Below are 20,949 nucleotides of genomic sequence, written 5' to 3'. Positions count from 1 at the left end.
CGAAACTTTTTGTTCTCCTTAATTGATATCATTTTGTGTAGTGTATTTATAACTTTGAGTCAGCATTTTACTTTAGTCAAATTAACCTTTTATAGATATATAAATATATTTATTGTCAAATCACTTGAGATTCTATATTAAATATTTTTTTAATATTTTTTGTCAAACTTTTATTTTTTATTGAGAAAAATATAATTAATCTAAAAATTTCAAAATTATTACCTACTTTATTTAATTTATCTATTTTCGATATACATTGACATCATTAATTAGACACATTTACTTATATGAATAAAGACAAAATTTTAAAATATGCCTTGAATTGTAAAAATGAAATGGTTTTGTGCTTATTTGATGACGCCATGAACTTTTGTAACATATATTAATAGTAGAAAAAAAATAGTAATAAAAATTATTATATTTTTTTGAAAATCATAGCTAGTTAAATCTCAACCCTCAATATTAAACCAAAATCATAATCTAGTACAAGTTTCAAGCTTTGTTAGAAAAATATATTTTAAAGGTAAAAAAATTTGTTTTGTAAATATTTGTAACAATCATGTTAAATAAATTTATAAATATTTATGTAAATGTTAGTTACAAAAATAAACTTTGTGGTTGTAAAATTAATTTTGTAAATTATTGTTACAAAAATGTAAAACTTGTTTTAAAAAATATTGTATTTCACCACTCTGTAACAACATTTTTCATATAAATATATATTTAATAAAGTATTTTATAAATAATGAATATCCTAAATTTATATTTTTAAGTTATATATAGTATAAATATGATGGTTCCTATAATTTTTTGGTACAATATTGTAACAATATGAAAAAATATAATATTTTTATTTATATTTTGGTTATGATTTCTTAATTATAAAATATTTTGGTAAATATCTCTCTTAGTTGAAAAATTAGATTTGTAAACTATTGTTACAAAAAAAAAAATTAGTTACGAATTTGTTTGTAAGTTTTATCTACAAAAAAACAAAAACAAAAAGTCTACAATTCTATAACTGATTTTATAAATATTATTTACAAACACATAACAGATATTTACAAGTTCGTAACATATATTTACTAGTTTGTAAACGTTGATCACAAAAAATTGTATTTTACAGTTTTTATTTATGATTTTGCCACTCCGTATTTACAATTTTGCCATTCCGTGTTTTTATCCAAAAATTCCGTATTTTTGTAATGTACCGTATTTTTCAGATTTTTTTTAACTTTTAGTGTATTTTTGTAGATTTCCCTAAATATTATTATATTGAAGATAAACTAGACCGAAATCATGCTACAAAATATTTTGACATTAATTTGTCAAATAGTGACTAATATTTTAGTATTAACTTAACTATAGAGATATTAGACCAATATTAGTATAATTCTTTCTTGTCAAAAAAACTCAATTATAATTATTAATTAATACAACTTATAGTTAGATGAGACCACTGTTTTAATTGCATATGATACATCAACACTCTTAGCAGCTCATCTACTATTTTATTTAAAATATATCACTTGAGCTCCATTTTCTCTATTTTACATCTACTATTTCATTTAAAATATATCACTTAAAGCTCCACTTTCTCTATTTTACATTAAAATTTTATAATAGTATATCATATATCAACTTCTCTGTATATTTCTTTACACTATTCAAATATTATATCCTTAAACATTTTTATTAATTAAAAGAATAAAATAACTAATAATTTTGGAAAAAGAAAAAAAATGTGAATAGAAAATAGAAAAAAAAATGTATAAAGAAGCTCTTAAAAATTTATAAATGTAGAGAAGAAAATAAAGAATATAAAGAAACTTCATTTTAAAGAAGTAGTTTAAAGGAGCTATTGGATGGTAACTTTAACAATCTTATTCTTTATTATACAGAATTCTCCCTTTTAGAGGAGCTATTGAGAGCACTCCCAAAGGGTGTTGTATAATAGCTAAAATTTTAAAATTTTGAAGAAAAAAGGTTTTTGACACTTCCATTGGATGAGTTAAAGCAATGCTCTATTTTACCTCAACACATTTCCATCTCTACACGTAGATATGGTTTACCTTTACTTTAAACAATTGTATATATTTTTTTATTCCTTGAATTTTGTTTCTTTCTTTAATGCAATTATGTTTTATTTTTTATCTATTTTTTATATTATTTTAATTGATAAAAATATAATATTTAAATAATCTAGAGTATGTGATGTATGGTGTAATGTAAAAATTTTGGGTAAAATAAAAAAAGTGAGATTTTAATGAAGTAATTTAAAAGATAAAATAGAGTAATTATTGAAAGTGTTCTAAATATGATAAATTTGAACAAATCCCTGATGTCCCATAATACTCCAGAGGATGTCTATAATTTTTTTGTATCTTCACTCTATATGCACATGACCAAAGCTATGGAAACTTACTTGGGTCTACAAATGTTTGGAGGCAAAAGGAAAAATGTGATGTTTAGAACAATAATGGATAAAATCTGGATGTGACTTCATACATAGCAAACAAAACTCTTCTATCAAGGAGAATGAGAAACTCTTTTAAAAACGATTATCCAAGTAATGTCAACGTATCTTATGTAGTGCTTTAGAATTTTGGAGGACATATGTCAAGAAATTTAGGGTCTCTTATCTCACTATTAGTGAGGATCTACGAATTCAAAAGAAAAGTACATTGGAGGAGTCGGGCCCAAAATATTCGGCCCAAAGGGCTTCTCCATTTTAAGTGAATCGAAACAGAGTATTTTAGCCCCTGCAGAAGCTCCAGAATCAGAAGCCATGGGTCAGAAGCGGTCTACGCCTCTGTCCTTCGCATACTTAAAAGATCTGAAATCATTTTGGAGGGAAATTCAGTTATTCCCCCAACCAATCAAGGAGCAAACTTAACCGACTAACCACCTAATATTTCTTATTCTATAAATACCTTGTTCTCATTCAGATAAGGGGATCGAAATCTTACTTAAGCATCGGAGTGTCTTTTTTGCAGGTACTCCCAGGTGGTCCGACAATCATCAGAGTCATCTTCATTGACGGAGAAGGATCGAAGAACCAGAATTTAACGGTGAGTACCTCCCGATTTAGAAAAACAAATTTGTTGCATCACCAAATTGGTGCCATATGTGGGAAACCTCTCTCTCACAACATCTTTAAATCAAGAAACTTCCGAACGATCAAGATTCACTCGAACACGAAAGCCATGCCGCCAAAGAACAACGAACCACCGGGTACAGTCACCCCCGCAACGGACGTTGGCGACCGGATCGACAAGATGTGTCGACTGCTGGAAGCCAGTCAGAAAAAATCTGACGAGGCCATCAGGGCATTGACTGTAGCTCAGGCCAAGCTAGAAGATGAGATCGTCGAATTGCGAAGAACACACGAAGCCACGTGCAGAGCCCCAGACAAAGAAAGTCTCAACCTTGATGGGGTAGGAACTCAAGTCGTCCAGATCGACTCACCCGAAAGGAATGCTCGCCACATCAGGGAAGGGTCCTAGGGTCCTGTGCCATCGTCTCCAGCTTATCACCATCAAAGGACTACTGAGCAACAGATGGATCAATGCAAAACACATACGCGAACCGACGCAGAGCCCGCAAAAACATCCCAACCAGACGCTGAGAAGGGGCCCCTACAGACCCAGGCACGAGCTCCACAAGGCGCAGCAGTCGAAGAAAGTACCCCCTTTGTCAGGTTCTTGGGAAGCTGGAAGGAAGAGATGCTGCGAGAGGTGATGCAGAAGTACTCTGACAGGAGATCTGCGTACTCTTCTGACTACGTAGATTTGGTTTTAAGAACCGCCGAGAAATCGCCTTTCGCAGAATGGATACAGAACGAGCCCAAGTTAAGGGACTTCGTGATTCCCCCCTACCCGCATTCAATGGAAAGGGAGACCCACTCAATCACTTATTCCAATTCCAGCAGAAGATGGCCTTGGAAGTCAGCAATGAAGCCATACAATGCAAAGTCTTCTCCACAACCTTTTCTGGACCAGCCCTACTATGGTTCAAACAACTAAAACCTGGCTCTGTCAGCAGCTTCGGTGATCTTCGCAGAGCCTTTCTCCAGCAATATAAAGCCAACTACGAAGCGCCAAGAATGATGGCAAATCTCTACCGAATTGAGAAAGGAGAAAATGAGCACCCGAAACCATACCCGCAACGTTTCATCGACCTTGTACACCAGATCCACGATGTAGAGCAAGCAACCGCAGCTAACCTCTTCGTCAAAAGTCTACAAGTGGGGTCCCTCTTACACGAGAACCTCACTATGACACCACCGTATGACATGGCTGAAATCCAGACCCGTGCCGAGGGCATCTTTAGGGTCTTGGAATTTCAAGAGCGTGCACAAAAGAAGTCCGCCGTATTTCAACACCACCAAAAAATAACCCTCCCCCTCCATCTACAAGGGATGACAAAAGAAAAAGGCAGGAGTCTGACCACATGAAAGAGGGAAAGAAGCCAAGAACAAGTTGAGATCCACCACGATACACCTCTTTCGAGTACACCGTCCCTCAGGAGGTCATCTACGAAGAAAACAAAGACAGGCCCATCTGGTGGGAACCATACAAAATCACCACTCCCCCACAAAGAAGAGACACAAACAGGTTCTGCATCTTCCACAAGGACCATGGCCACACAATTTCTGAATGCCACAACCTCCACAACCAGATTCAAGCCCTCATGAGAAACAGACGATTGACCCAATACATCAAAGGATCGGACAGGCCCGACGTCCCACGGCGTAACACTGCTTCTACCTCGACACCACCAACAGCGACACCCTCCCCAAATATGGCTTCCACGAGCTCACACGAACCTCTCAAACAAATCCCCATGATACACGGGAGTGTGGAGTGAACCATGGAACAAGAACAGACAACCAAAAACCATAAAAGAATGGAGGAAAGGGTAAAGCGGTACAGATCATTAGGCCACATCGTCCATTTTGTCACCTCAGAAGACAGATGCTACCCAGCCTCTGCAATAACCTTTACAGAATAAGATCTACGGGCAATACACCTACCCCATGACGACCCTTTGGTCATCTCGCTGCAGGTCTACCATTGCAAATTAGGAAAAGTTTTAGTCAATGGGGGCAGCGGCGTTGATGTTCTCTTCTGGGAAGCCTTCCAGAAGATGGGTCTCGAAGAAAGTCAGATCAGACCCTCTGTTACACCAATCCTGGGATTCAACAGCCAAAGAGTGTACCTGAAGGGCGCTATTAGGTTAAATGTACTCGCTGCAGAATGCACTTTGCCAGTAGACTTCCTCTTAGTGGACTCCGTCACAAGCTACAATGCTATCATGGGGAGGAATTAGATCCACAGGATGCAAGGCGTGGTCTCCACTTTGCATCAAGTTATGCGATGTCAATCACCTGACAGGCACTACACCATCGACATAAAAGGGTGCCAGAAGTAGGCAAAGAAATGCTACCTGACCTTGAAGGAGATAAATGAAATCGTCAATTCCTCCCCTGGCGACGACCCCACCAAATAGCAATCAAAGGACAACTTACCAACATATCTCAGAGGCATAGATGTAGAAGAAGATCACGATAAGCCCTAAACGACTCTCGACAATCTAGAAGAAATATGCATAGATGAGAATGATCCACCCCAAAAATTGCTGGTAAGTGCCCAGCTGCCCAAAATAGAGAAGCAGACCCTAATCCAATTCCTAAAAACCAATGTTGGGACTTTTTCCTGGTCCCCACACGATATACCGGGAATAGATCCTACTGTCATGAGTCACAACCTCAACATATCGAACAGCTTCCCACCCGTCAAGCAGAGGCAAAGGATGTTCGCTCCCGAAGTCAACCAGGCCATACAAGAAGAGGTACAATGGTTACTAAGCATAGGAGCAATCGAAGAATGCCTATATCCAAGTTGGCTAGCCAACCTTGTAGTGGTCCTGAAGAAAAATGGAAAAAAACGAGTGTGCATAGACTACACTAATTTGAACAAGGCGTGTCCTAAAGATAGCTACCCTCTTCCAAAAATTGATCAAATGATAGATGCCATGATGGGTTACGAGAGAATGAGTTTCCTTGATGCCTACTCAGGGTACAATCAGATCCCAATGAAAGTAGAAGATCGGATTCACACAGCTTTCACAAAAGAGTGCGGTTTATACTGTTACAAAGTCATTCCCTTTGGCCTGAAAAATGCAGGAGCAACATATCAAAGGGTGATGCACAAGCTTTTTCCTCATTGCTTGGTAGGAACATGGAAGTATACATTGACGACATGGTGATCAAATCTCGACAGGGTATCACGCATGTGGAAGACCTAACTGAATGCTTTAACATACTTGACGCCTATCAAATGAAGTTGAACCCAGCCAAATGCGTTTTTGGGGCATCCTCTGGCCAGTTCTTAGGATATGTGGTTAGCCAGAGAGGCATTGAGGCCAATTCGACCTAGATTTCCTCGCTATCAGAAGTCAAGGAGCCTAGAACCATCTGGGATATCCAAGCTCTGACAGGCAAAGTCGTAGCCTTGAGCAGGTTTATATCACGCATGTCCGATCGTTGCCAGCCTTTCTTCCATTGCATCAAGAAGTCCACCAACACCACCTAGGGGGCAGACCAAAATAAGGCCTTCGAGGAATTAAAATCCTATCTGAGTGCTCCCCCCATATTAAACTCTCCCATCCTCAATGAAGATCTCTTCTTATATCTGTTTGTTTCCTACTTTGCCATGAGCTCTATACTCTTTCGAGAAGACGAAGGTCAGCAGAAGCCACTGTTCTACTGTAGTAAGATGCTACTAGACGCTGAAACATGCTACAACATGATGGAAAATTGGTCCTTGCGTTAATTACAGCAAAGAAGAAGCTTCGACAATATTTTGAAGGCCATACCATTATAGTATACACAGACTATCCATTAAAACAGATCTTGGGCAAGCCTGACCTCTCTGGCAGAATGTCCAAATGGGCAATTGACCTCGGGACATATGATATACGGTTCTCACCATGAAAAGCAAAGAAAGGTCAAGTACTAGCTGATTTCCTGGTTGAGATACAATCTTTCACACCCAAGACCACGCCTAAACTGCTGAACTCTGAAGAAGAATGGACGTGGACAATGCACACAAATGGAGCTTCCAATTCGCAAGGAGCTGGGATCAGCGTCGTATTGGAGGCACCCTCTAGATTACAAGTTGAGGAAGCCATACGGTTGGAGCAACACGCCACAAATAATGAAGCCGAATACGAAGCGCTGATCTATGGTCTAGAATTGGCACGAAGCATGGGCATCAAACAACTGAGAGTCAGAGGGAATTCGAAGCTGATGATAGAGCAAGTGGCCGAAAATTTTGACACTAAGGCATCCCATTTGACCAACCTGTTGGAAAAAGAATCTACATTAAAGTCACAATTCCAGCAGTTTGAGCTCGTACAAATACCAAAGGAACTAAAGCAGAGGGTCAGTGCCCTCGCAAAGCAAGCCTTTGTGGGAGAATGTTCACGACACTCAGCAATTTCCACAAGTCATGCACAAGAAGCTGTGAAAATTTGTTCCATCTCGCCAAAACCAGAATGTTGGATGGACCCAATTATCTGCTATCGGACCAAGTCTGAGCTGTCAGTCAATGCAAAAGACGCAAAGCTTCTGCGCCTTAAAGCTCAACGCTACTCCATTATCCATGGAACGTTGTATCACAAATCCTTTAGCGACCCCTATCTTCGGTGCTTACATCCCTCGGAAGCTAAAAGATTATTAGAGGAGATCCACGAAGGAGCATGTGGGAACCACACAAGGGGACAAAGCTTGGCACACAAAGCACTCACAGCAGGATATTACTGGCCATACATGATGATAGAAGCACGCGACTATTCAAAAAAATGTGACAGATGCCAGCGATTTACACCTACCATCCATCAACCCGCTCAAGTCTTACATTCCACTATCGCCCCTTGGCCCTTTGCAAAGTGGGGGATGGACATGGTTGGAGAACTGCCTAGAGCTGTTGGAGGAAAATGGTACGCCTTGTTAGCTACTGATTACTTCACTAAATGGGTCGTAGCAGAGGCCTACGTTATGGTCAGCAAAACAGACACCGTGAGCTTTGTATGGAAGCACATCATCTGCCAATTTGGGATCCCATGGGAAATAGTCGTGGATAACGAAACCTCATCCAAAACGCCAAAGTACAAGAACTGTGTGACTCCTACAAAATAAAGTTAAGTTTTGCTTCTGTCACCTATCCCCAAGGCAACGGCCAAGAAGAGGCCTCTAACAAAGTAATTTTTTCCAACATTAAGAAAAACTTGGAAGATGAAAAAAACGCATGGGTAGACAAATTACCAAAGGTACTATGGGCGTACAAAACGACAAAAAGAACCTCTACAGGCGAGTCGCCCTATGCCATGGTGTATGGAATAGAAGCCACTATAAATATGGCCTTGAAAGGGTCACTTAAAACGCACAAAATACACACAGAGGCATGGTGCCTCCACCACTCCACCCACTCTCTTGCAAACAAAAACTTATGGTTTCACCTAGCGAACCCTTCCACTGTGAGTCTCTCTACTCATGGCAATCACACAATGTATCCACCATCAAGGCATGCATTACCTAGCCAAACATATTATAATATGACCTGAATAAACTAACGAGGAGCTAAGGTCAGCCATTTCGCAGTCTAATCTGGCCTGACTATGCGAGTTTGGCTGACTAACCAGGGTAATTTTCACCATATACCCTATCCTCTTACTTTGTTGTGGCCACAAAGGAGCCCCATCGGGTCCAGCAAACAAAGGAACCTCACCCTGTAGTCTAATTTTCCCTGACTACTGCAGCAGAACCATCGGACACCCCACTTCGGTTCTGCCTCAGTTACAAAGTAACTGGTTTGGCAATCCAAGGCTGGGAGGAACTTTTCCAGCATTCTCACCCGCATCTTACATGTCGTCTACCTCTGTTGGGTTTGATAGCCTATCCCAGCAAAAGGTACCAAATAAACCACGGTATGGGTGCTATGGAAAAATGTTTGATCCCAAGTTTTGCCAGTCTCAGCTCTGCCTCGGCCCCCAGCCCAGCATGCTGTGTTCTGCGCCCGAGCTCAGCCACGTCGCCCCCTCTCGCAAATGGTAAGGCATCTAACTTGCTCTTTCACGCACCCAAGGGGACAACTTAGTTCTAATGAGAGAGCAACACACTCAACTCTCTCAAAGATATAAGGGCAATGCACTCAACTCTCTCAGCAATCGCACGAATAATGAACATAAATTTTGTAAATCAACAACTTATCGAAAGATCAACTTTATTTCTAAAATATGTTCTGTTAAACATCACTTTACAATTATTTACATCACTCGCCATCATTTTTGTTTGAGACTCAAATAACATTACTTATTACATACATCGCCTGGGACTTTCTAATCATATTCAATACGACGTGTATCCTCTGCCATCGCACTCTCTAGCTTCGGATGACCTAACCCATATCCCTCACACGCTATGTAATACGGGATTCGACTTCTCACTAATTCATTTAACGCCCACATTGAATACAACCACTATGGCTTATCAAAGATTCGCCTCAGAAATGACACATTTACCCAGTCACGGTGTTCACCTGAAATGGAAATATCATCAGAACCATTCAATCACCTCAAAACTATGTCGCATAACTAACTCAGCACTTAACTGGGAATTCTCTCCCACCATCTGTACGGGTTCTTACTGTATCTCACACCCAGAGGCCTGAAGGGTCTATGAAGCCTCTTATCAACGAACGTCAACTGGACCTCATCAGCTATAATATTTTAATTGTCATAATATCAAGAAAACATATTCACCAACGACCAAGCACAGAACACAAACGAATTTTTATACATTGTCTTGGTATTTTGCACATCATTTCATCTACAATTGTCCAAACAATCACAAATAAAGAAAAGTAAACACATATGTACAAGTATAGCAAAACTGCGTCGATCATTCTACGACACCTCTTTCACCAGTTGGGATTGCTTTTGCAACTGACGTAGGCGTTCTGTTTGCCTCCACCACCCTCTGTCCAGAAGCCTCTACCACGACAATAATGCCTGAAACAGAAGACACATGCCCTGCGATATCGCCTTCTTCGGCAGGTTCCCCACTTGCAGTATAAATTGAGCCCAAGGTGTCACCCCTCTGCCTCAATTCTTCCAGATGCTGCACTGGGTAGTTGATTCGCAGATCCCCGAGCTCACTGAGATATTTATCGACGTCATATTCTCCATCCTTCACATCGATACTTTTACAATACATCTCCAGCTTAGCCCATTTCTCCTCTGGGGCTTGCTTCTTATTACGCAGTGCAAGATCTAGATACTTTGCAGTATCCACTTCGGCAATCCTCACGAACTTGCGTTTGGTAATCTCGCGATCCCTGATGCGCTACCTCGTGGCTTCTACTTCTACCTCTTCCGCCTTCTACAATACAAACAAGTCGACTACTTAACACATGAAACACAAAGTTCAAAAATAACATCATCATAACAATTTATACAATACATACCTTGACCGTTTCTTTCAACTATCCCTCAATTCTGGCTATGGCCTCCTCTTTCTCTTTCAACTTATTTTTTAACTGGAGCTCAACCTCCAACTTCTGCTTACGTGCACTTGCAACGTTCATTTCCAACCCCCCCCCCCCCCCCCCACCTTTTGTTGCAATTCCTTATTCTCCTTCTCCAACATCTCCTTATCTGTTTGCAAGGATACTACATCTTCCTGCAAATCACTAATCATGTTATCTAGATTCTCCATCCGCGCCTCATGCTGCGAGCAGAACTGGCTCTTTTCCATCCACTTGTTGGTCATCGCCACTAGGTCTTCCTTCAGCTTGTCACGTTCCATCAACTTCGCCTCCGTGGCCACCACTTTCTCTTTCACCTCTGCTAGCTCCACTTCTAGCTTTTTTATAGCCTCTACAAGCACATCACAGTTAGCTTCGGCCATCCTTCTCCGTGCGCGTTCCTCCTCAAGCATGGCCACCTGTTCAGCCATTTTAGAGCTATTTTGAACAGCTGCTGCATATTCCCTTCAAGCAGCAGATGCGCATAGATAGCTCTGCAGAAAACTCACTAAACTTGTCAAACATCAAACACGACACGCACTACATGAAACTAACTCTAATCCGTACAGGGTATTTGTACACATATTCTATTAATCAAAACTCACCATCCATATGTGGTTAGATACTTGTTGAAGCAAATCGCCCTGACTGCTTAACGACCCAACCGCTTCAACAGGGAGGTGTGCCCTACTGATGCACAACAAATCCTCCATCACCTCCATTGACACCAAAGGCACATACTCTGGCAACTCCTCGCCTTTGCCTATTGCTTCTTTCCCTGCTGACGCAGCAACAGAAGCAACGAGGGCAACCGGTTCCCCGCCTCCTGCTAGTGACGACACCACAAGGCTATCAGATGCCAGAGCAGTTAATCCCATCTCAAGGAGTTGTGGCATGGAGGGACGAACAAAAAACCCTTTACCAACATCCTCACCTAGTTCACTCGGCAAAAAGACTGGCGTCTGCACTGCAGAAAACATCAGCTGCTCTAGAAAGGTGTTGGGTGACTCAAAATTACTTGTCTTCTCCGAGGACACAATGATGATCTCCCCCAAGGATGTCCCAATCGCTGCAGAATAAGCTATGCAAGCATCGACACCCAAATTCTGACCGCCTACGACCTTGATAGCTCCTGATCTTTGACAAACAAGAGCAGTTTCCAAGGTGATGGCTTGGCCCGTATCGACTGGACGAGAAGGACTGCTTGTGGTCCCTGAACCGACCTCGAAAGCATATTCTAAAAAATGATGCTTGCGGGAGGTAGAAGTGGGGTGTTTCCCCTCTGAACCATGTCTATGGCTGATGTCAGACCCTCTAGTCAAGGCAGAGACAGAAGACACCGCCTCTGCCGATCTTGGACAGGTATTGGGAGATCTCGCCCTCGCCAGCATGTCATCATGCATTCGTGTAGTAGTTGTTACTTCTGACGGCTTGGTTGTTGTAGAAGACAAAGCCACGGGGGGCAAGATGCTTTTCAGGCCCTCTCCCAGAGAAGACCCGGGTGCGAAGGAGGAAGGGGATGGCAGAGGTAAAGGATCAGCTGGGGCAGACCCCAGAGGCATCTTGGGTAAAGTCAGAGCTTGCCCAAGTGGTAATTTCCTAGGCTTAAGCTTGGGGATTGTCAAAGAAGAGCCTCTAGTGGCAGAAGCAAACCCTCTTGAAATACGAAGCTTGGATGAAATACATTTCCCATCATCTGAATCTTCATCAGAAAACTCCTCACGAGACTTCCTCTTTCCCAGGGCGTCCTTTGGAAAAGGCACCTGTTGGAGAGATTGGACTTCCAAAGCAGCAAAGGGCGTGGAAGACCGCCCATGTATGCGAGAGGACCTGCGAGCCAAAGCAGATTTGTCAAGGGATGTTTCTACAACGAGGGGTGGATCATAACCATCCCTCTTTTTTCTTTCAGGGACCCCTTGGCGCTTGGCACATGCTGCAAAGGTTTCGGAACACACCCTTTCATACTTGGTCTTTGATAGCGACAAAGTCGAAGAGGCAGGGGGAGACCTTTTTAAGAACACTCCCAATTGCTTCGCACATGTAGCCGTAACCTTGGAGATGGACATGTCACCCTTCAGTGTTCTGACACGCATGGCACCTAGATCGGTTCGATCCATGAAGAAGAGCCGAGTCATAATCTGCATACAGTAGGGATTCATGACCCCTCTAATACTAATGGCATTTTCCTTAGACTCGTGAAGGAGCTCTTTCTTTGTCAACAGGCTCTGTCTCTCAGGGCTCATGCTAACTTGAGGCCATGAGAAATTTGAAACATAAAATAAAATTGCAACACAAAGGACCAGATCAATAGATAATCCTTTAAACGCAACATATCTACACAAAAGAAGAGAAAAAGAAAAGTAAAGACGAAGCTCACCTCTTATAAAAACCCTGGCTAGAGGGAATTTCTCTTGGGGCAAGAATTTGGGATACCATGCACCTTCAAATGCAAAGAAATAGTTGTCCCAATTCCTGTGGGAGCTGTCGAAATCAGTGAAAATTATTCGGTCCTTCTTGGGAGAAAGATAGAAGGTCTTCCAGGGCTTGCCCTCTATTTCTTTTTTCGTCAACTTGGTGAAGCACACATAAATGTCATCTGATTGAATGTCGACGTTCCTAAGAACTCTGATCATCTGAGCCCCAACTATGGACTGAATGGCATTTGGAAGAAACTGCAAAATGTGCCCCAGAATTTGAAATTATCTGGACCAGCAAAGTGGGAAGAGGAAACCGGAGCCATTCAATGTGCCTCAGGCTCATGACGATCTCGCTGGGCTTGATCACATCTTTAAACCGCCATTCTCTTAGCTCAGAATCCATGAGCATTCAGACCGTAACATTGTCTGGGACGTCGAACGATTTGCGTATACAATCGAGTGCAGCTTTGTACCCCTCGCGGTCCACTGGTTCGAGAGACGAACGTGAAGACATGATCATGAAAATTGGGGAGATTGGCTACCTATGGAAGTGAAGGGGCAAATGAACTTAGGGCTTTTTTCTCTGTTCCTCTCTGAAAAAGTCTAAATGAAAGTTGGAAGATTTGAAAATGGAGTGATTTGAATTGGAACAACAAAGTGGGAGAGGAAATACCATAATTAAGTGCAATGCTCGATAATTGTGTTCACATCAAATTCGAAATGACGTTTGTCAGGGAACAATGTGACTATGCGTGAGCAGCACACCTCGATTGACGGGAAGCGACGGCATTGGGCGAAAATTTGGAGATGAAGAGTCAACCCAAGGTTAGAACGGTCTGTCGGGCCCAAAATATTCAGCCCAAAGGGCTTCTCCATTTTAAGTAAATCGAAATGGAGCATTTTAGCCCTAGCAGAAGCTACAAAATCAGAAGCCATGGGTCAGAGGCGGTCTATGCCTCTGTCCTTCGCATACTTAAAAGATCTGAAAGCATTTTGGAGGGAAATTCAATTATTCCCCCAAAAAATCAGGGAGCAAACTTAACTGACTAACCACCTAATATTTCTTATTCTATAAATACCTTGTTCTCATTCTAATAAGGGGATCGAAATCTGACTTAAGCATCGAAGTGTCTTTCTTGCAGGTACTCCCAGGCGGTCCGATGATCATCAGAGTCATCTTCATTAACGGAGAAGGATTGGAGAACCAGAGTTTGACGATGAGTACCTCCCAATTTAGAAAGACAAATTTGTTGCATCAACAGGAGGTCTTGGCACAAAATATGATGGTGGATTAGGTTTCTGGATATTCATTCAATATAACCAAACACTATTAGCCTACCAAACATGATGTATTCTAATAAATCCTTCTTGCCTTATCGCTCAAGTGTTCAAAGTTAGATACTTTCAATAATCCAACATATTGGACACAAGAGAATGTGATTTATTGGTAAGATTTATCGCAAAATGGATTACAACATCGTATTGGCAATTAATGGAATTTACACCAAAGCTTTTTATGCTCATTAGATACCTCGACCACCATCGTTCAATCCTTGTACTACGAGTACAAATAGCACTCTCAAAGTCTCTGGTCTTATCGAATCTCCTGGTATATGGAATATGAGCCTAGTACATCAATTCATCAATATCGCAGATTCTGTTCACATTTCATCACTTCCAATGAGTCATTTTAAGCATGTAGACTAATAGCTTTGGCACTATACTAATCATGGAAATTACTTGGATAAAAGTGGATACAATTTTCCCTTGACCATAGATCGCTTTCTTGATTTTTTGTGTATGGTAGACATTTTTCTCGGGAATGAAAATCCATGCAAAATTCTTTCAAGTGGAGAGGCTTTCATGAAATTCTACCAACCCTATGTGTCTTACATCGTCTTAATATCACCTGTTATATTATTTTAAATAATATAATATTATATTAAATAATGTGACAAAATGTGATTTGTCACACCTGGTAACATATTATTGAGAGTCACAAAATTGGATACATGTGTGTGCCCAAATATGGCATATTTTGGAGTTGCAAATTTGTAACTTTGAAATATTACCCAATAATGTGTAGAATGTATTTACACATTTGAGTTTGGATTTCACAAAGTCATTATGAAATATGGTTGTTGGAGACATGTTTTTAACTCTCATTAGGTGTATGGAGGTTATAAAAGCATGTGGGAAAGGGTTTGGGACGTTTTGGGAAAACTGAAAATTTGGATGCTGAAAATTGCCTATGGCTGCGGCCACTGAGGTTGATAGCCAAACTATTCAGTTTTTTCCAGTTTGAACAGTTCTAACATCCTAAGTAACTCTCAAATTTCCATTTTAATTCCATAAACATCCAATTAAACATTAGTAACAAACATGGGGATTGGTGAAATTTGAAATTCAAAGGGTATCTCAAAACTCTATAAATAGGAGCCTAATGCTTACTTGTAAAACACACAATTTTCTATCCACAAAGCACTTGGCTGGAAAATACACTATAGAGGCTTGATAATTCTAGAGAGTTATTTCCTTGAGAGATCCCTTGGTGCTTAGAGAATAGGGAGAGATAAGCTTTTGGACAAAGGTCTTGAACCTTATTCAAGTTGGTGATTCCCACTACTCTACACTTTGATTGTGTGAGTGTGAGATTTTATCTATTGTTCTTCGCATTATTTTGTTCTTCTACCTCTTTTGTTTTTTTTCTTCCATCTTATGTATTTATCTGTATTGTTATGTTTTGAGTTGTATTATCAATATATATATATATATATATCATCCTCTATTTCTATTTACGTGTATTGTTTCAATAGAGTTATAACACTTTTTTATCTATCATCTTTATCTATTGTAACATTTTTCTTAGAGTTGTATTTTGGTTTCCCTATTCCCATTGAATATAATATATTCTCTAAGAATCAAAAGTTTAGTTTCCTTTTCAATGGAAGGAGAAACCATAGAGATTTTGTGAGGATCCAACTTTGGAAAGATGGTAAGTAAAGGTAATGTTCTTCTTTGGTTTTCTTAGAAGATCTAATGGCTTTTAAATAGTGATAGAAATGAGAATAAGAAAATTTTATAAATGAGGTTCATTGTTTTCTAATCTTCTTTTCTTTTGCAAATATAGTGGTTAGATTAGAAGATACTTCAACATCTTGAGTTGTTGCTATATGTGATTAATTAACATATTGTGTAAATAATCTAGTAGATTATTAGGTAATATGCTAGCATGTTATATAATTGTCTTATTTTGTGATGATGGGAAATTATGAGAATGAAAATTTTATGAGTTTTCTATGACATGTATATATATATTGATTTTGTGAATCAATAGAAATGTGAAATCATATGTTAGTATGATATAAGTCAAAAATATAATCATGCAAATATTTGTGAGATGTTAATATGTTTTATCCTATATTATTGTTAGTATGTGATTTGTGAATAAAATAATTATTTGAGAATTTAAAAATTTTTCATTTAAAAGATGAGCATCTCATTTTATGAGATAAGAAAAGATGAACCTAAGGGGGTTACATCTTTTAATGGTTGTGTCTTGCTATTGCAAGAAAAATGGATCAAGGTGGATTGAAAAATTATGGGATGACGTATTGACTCAATAAACTTTGAGTCTAGAGTGTGGTCAAAGTGTTTAAATAAATCAATGATGGTTTATTTTCTTTGATTAAAGTGTTTAAAAATTAACATCTTAAATTGATTTTGATGAGAAAAATCAATGGATGTCAAAGTGGTATTTTAAAAAGAATCTCAAAGAGATTCTTAGAAAATTCACAAACGTTGTTTAAGTAATTTTGAGATTATTTAAACAACTAAATATGAAAATTAGTTATTATTTGCTTGAAAAAATTTCACTTGAAATTTGTGTTCACATATTTCATTTTGTGAAATATATAAAAGAAAGCAACTAAGTGAAAGTTACTTTCAAAGAAGTGTGTCTTGCTTTAGCAAGTAAATAAATCAAGATAAACATTAAGGTTTTTTTTTATCTTGATCTATTGAGAGTTTATCATGTGGCTTAAATGACTCATGATGAACTTTGTGAATTGTAAGTCTAAATTTATCTTGGAAGATAAAAGACTTAATAGAAATAAAGAGATTTCTATTTAAAAGTGATATTTTCACTTTATGTGAGAAATGTGGGGGTGATGCTCCAAAGTGAATCAATTTATTTTCATAATGGTTGATTAATTTAGTCATCCTATCAAATAGGTGATTTTGAATTCCACATTGTAAATTATTTTGGCTATATGTGTATAGAATGGATAATTCTAGACATGTTTTGTGTCTAAAGTTATTGTTTTAATATTTTGATTCAAGAAGGAATCAATTTAAAATATAAAGGAGAATTTTAGAAACAAAGAGATTTCTAGAATTAATATTCAAGAAAAAGTTTATCTTGGATATTGAAATATAAAGTAGTGGAGGTGTTGACTATGGTCAAAATCACTATTTTAATGGTGCAACTATTTTAATCAAACTACAGCTAGCAACAAAGTTTGAATAAAATAATGAGAGTATTTAAGTATCCATACATGAGAAAAGAAATGACTCAAATAGAATCATTTCTATATTTCAAGGGGTGAGACTTAGACTCCCTAAAGAGATCCAGCATTGATAGTCACCTATCTAAATACTAGTAACCAAACTAGTGTTAGGTTCAATAGGTAATAACAAGTCAATCAAGTGAATAGTAGTAGTTGTGACGCACCACGTCACTATGGCTGCTTTCTGGAAAAACGACTGGCCCTACAAACCAACACGAGTCTTTTCAGCGTGCTTTGTCCTCACTCACATGCTTCCTAGGAAAACTTCCCAGGAGGTCACCCATCCCTAGATTACCCCAGGTCAAGCACGCTTAACTTTGGAGTTCTCAAGTGATGGGCTGCCGAAAAGAAGATGCATCTTGTTGATATAGGTAGTCCATTTAAGTCATCTTCAACTGTGTAGTCCCATACCTACACAGTCTTAGAATCATCACACTTGACCTTTCCCAGGCGGTGTGGGATTGCACAGCTTACCCGGTCTTTCCCCTTACGGATCACGGGATTCTGACTGTCACAATCACCCCCCCCCCCCTTACGAGCCCGACGTCCCCGTCGGCCACACTTCCGGCTGGGTCAAGGCTATGATACCATTTGTGACGCCCCACGTCACTATGGCTGCTTTCTGGAATGATGACTGGCCCTACAAACCAACACGAGTCTTTTTAGCGTGCTTTGTCCTCACTCACATGCTTCCTAAATTTTGTCCCATCTGATATATGAGTACTAGTTTGTTACCAAAATGAGGGTTAAAACTGAAAGGTTTAATAGAACTCGGCCTTGAAAATACAAGTATTTTAGGGTAACAAAATACTATAAGAGTTCTACCTATATAGACATAGGGGTGGTGACGCCCCTCATGAGAATTGGAAGTCATTCTCAAGAAAAGTCTATGAATGGAATGTGCACATGACCATTAATGGTGCAAAAACGAGACATTGATGTCTCAAGTGAACATAGCAAAGGTGTGTGTGTTATCACCAGTTTGTTATCAAGGAATAATGGCTCAATGCTTCGGCAACAAAAATTTCAACAAACTTTGTGACAATTACACTAAGGTAAAATTCAAGTCGAAATACATTTTACTTTATGCACCAATGCAAAGGTTTCTATAGAGAATAATTATTTAATCATATGGGGGGGATATTATATTTTAATATAATGCTTGATTGAGTAAATAAGTGTTACAAAAAGTGATTATTTAATCTAAGTGGGGGAATGTTATAATATTTTAAATAATATAATGTTACATTAAATAATGTAACAAAATGTGATTTGTCACACCTTGTAACATATTATTGAGAGTCACAAAATTGGACACATGAGTGTGCCCAAATGTGACATATTTTGGAGTTACAAAATCAATTACAAATTTGTAACTTTCAAATATTACCCAATAATGTGTAGAATGTATGTTACACGTTTGAGATAGGATTTCACAAAGCCATTATGAAATATTGTTGTTGGAGACATCTTTTAACTCTCATTATGTGTATGGAGGTTACAAAAGCATGTGGAAAAGGGTTTTGGACGTTTTGGAAAAACTGAAAATTCGGATGCTGAAAATTGCTTGTGGTCGCAGCCACTGTTTATCCCTGGCCGCGGCCTGGGGGGCAGAGGCTAGTGGCCACGACCACTGATACTCTTGGGCGCGGCCAGTGAGGCTGACAGCCAAAACCACTTTTCAAATTTTTCCAATTTTAACGGTTCTAACACCCTAAGTAACTCCCAAATCTCCATTTTAATTCCATAAACATCTAATTAAACATTGGTAACAGCCATGGGGGTTGGTGGAATTTGAAATTCAAAGGGTGTCTCAAAACTCTATAAATAGGAGCCTAGTGATCACTTGTAAGACACACAATTTTCTATCCACAAAGCACTTGGCTGAAAAATACACCATAGAGGCTTCATAGTTCCAAAGAGTTATTTTCTTGAGAGATCTCTTAGTGCTTAGAGAATAGGGGGAAATAAGCTTTTGGACAAAGGTCTTCAACTTTGTTCAAGTTGATGATTCCCACTACTCTACACTTTGGTTGTATGAGTGTGAAATTTTATCTATTGTTCTTCTCGTTATTGTGTTCTTCTACCTCTTTTACTTTTTGCTCATATCTTATATATTTATTTGTATTGTTATACTTTGAGTTATACTATCAATATATTTATCATCCTCTATTTCTATTTACTTGTATTTTTGTAATAGAGTTGTCATATTTTTTTATCTATCATCTTTGTCTATTGTAACTTTTTGCTTATAGTTATATTTTGGTTTCTCTATTCCAATTGAATATAATATATTCTCTAACATTACCCCAATTGTACATATTCTTTATGCAGTTGGGAGTATGACTCAAACGTCCATGTTGTATTTTGGTGTCCTTTTTCACAAGCATATAGGGCTAATTAGATTATTATTATTTTTTAATCAAAAGGATGATATCTCTTTTAATATGTGTTACTATATGCATTTGAAATAGTAGAAAAAGAGAGTTTCCAAAAGCTACTAATAGTAGCTTGAATTGTCTGGTTTGAGAGAAATAAGACAACTCCTGGACAACAAGTTAGACAACCTCAATTGATAATTCAATGGATATCTAATTATTGTGATTCCATTCATAGTGCATGAGAACAAAATAAGCAATCTCTTTGGCCATAGACATCTACAAAACTAAGAAGAGAAATAATAAAAGACCACTCCTATCCATTGTACGTTAATGCTGCAATATCCAACACTACTAATGTATCATAGTAATCATCTTCTCTACATAAACAACGAGTAATGGTTGCATTGTCAAAATCCCTTCAATTCATATCATCAATTATTTTGGTATGTCAATAAAGAATTGACTAATGGCGTACCATTCGCCCTATCCTAATAGTCAACTTTGTTAAATCATGCATGACTACACTAATTTATGATATCATTATTATTAATTTATAACCAAAGGGAATTATTTTGGTTAGAGATTATTTTAGCCTTAAATCTACTTTATCTCTAAGGCTATGTTTGGTCAAAAAGATGAAGAGTAGGACGGACGAAGAACTTAAGAATGATGGTGAATATGATTGATGGAGAGTATAGTAGCCACTTTTTTACGTTATTTGATAATAAGAGTGAAGTTGAAAGGATGAAGAGAAAATAAATTACTAAAATTATCATGTTATCCTTTTTAACATGAATATTTGTTCATCTTTTAAAAGATAGTTATGATATTTACATACTTTATTTTGTCTTTTTTTTTAATCCTTCCAAAAAAAGAGGGATTAAATTTTAGATGATGAGTCCAATCTATTATTGACTTACAACTAATTTGTCGATCTATCAAGCTGAAGCTTTTGCTCGGTTGATGGGACTGGATTAGACTCATGCAATTGGAC

The 20,949-nt window shown here is 38.5% G+C and overlaps 1 protein-coding gene across 1 annotated transcript; it reads left to right on the top strand.

Moving 5' to 3' along the window:
* The first annotated feature begins 7,105 nt into the window (after positions 1-7,105).
* On the top strand, positions 7,106-8,203 carry LOC133814209 (uncharacterized). The gene has a single exon (XM_062247202.1). The coding sequence runs from the start codon at positions 7,106-7,108 to the stop codon at positions 8,201-8,203; it is 1,098 nt and encodes a 365-aa protein (XP_062103186.1).
* Positions 8,204-20,949: the final 12,746 nt, after the last annotated feature.

This window comes from Humulus lupulus, chromosome 2 (genome assembly GCF_963169125.1).
Source record: "Humulus lupulus chromosome 2, drHumLupu1.1, whole genome shotgun sequence".
Taxonomy (NCBI): domain Eukaryota; kingdom Viridiplantae; phylum Streptophyta; class Magnoliopsida; order Rosales; family Cannabaceae; genus Humulus; species Humulus lupulus.
This window is presented reverse-complemented; position numbering and strand designations above follow the sequence as displayed.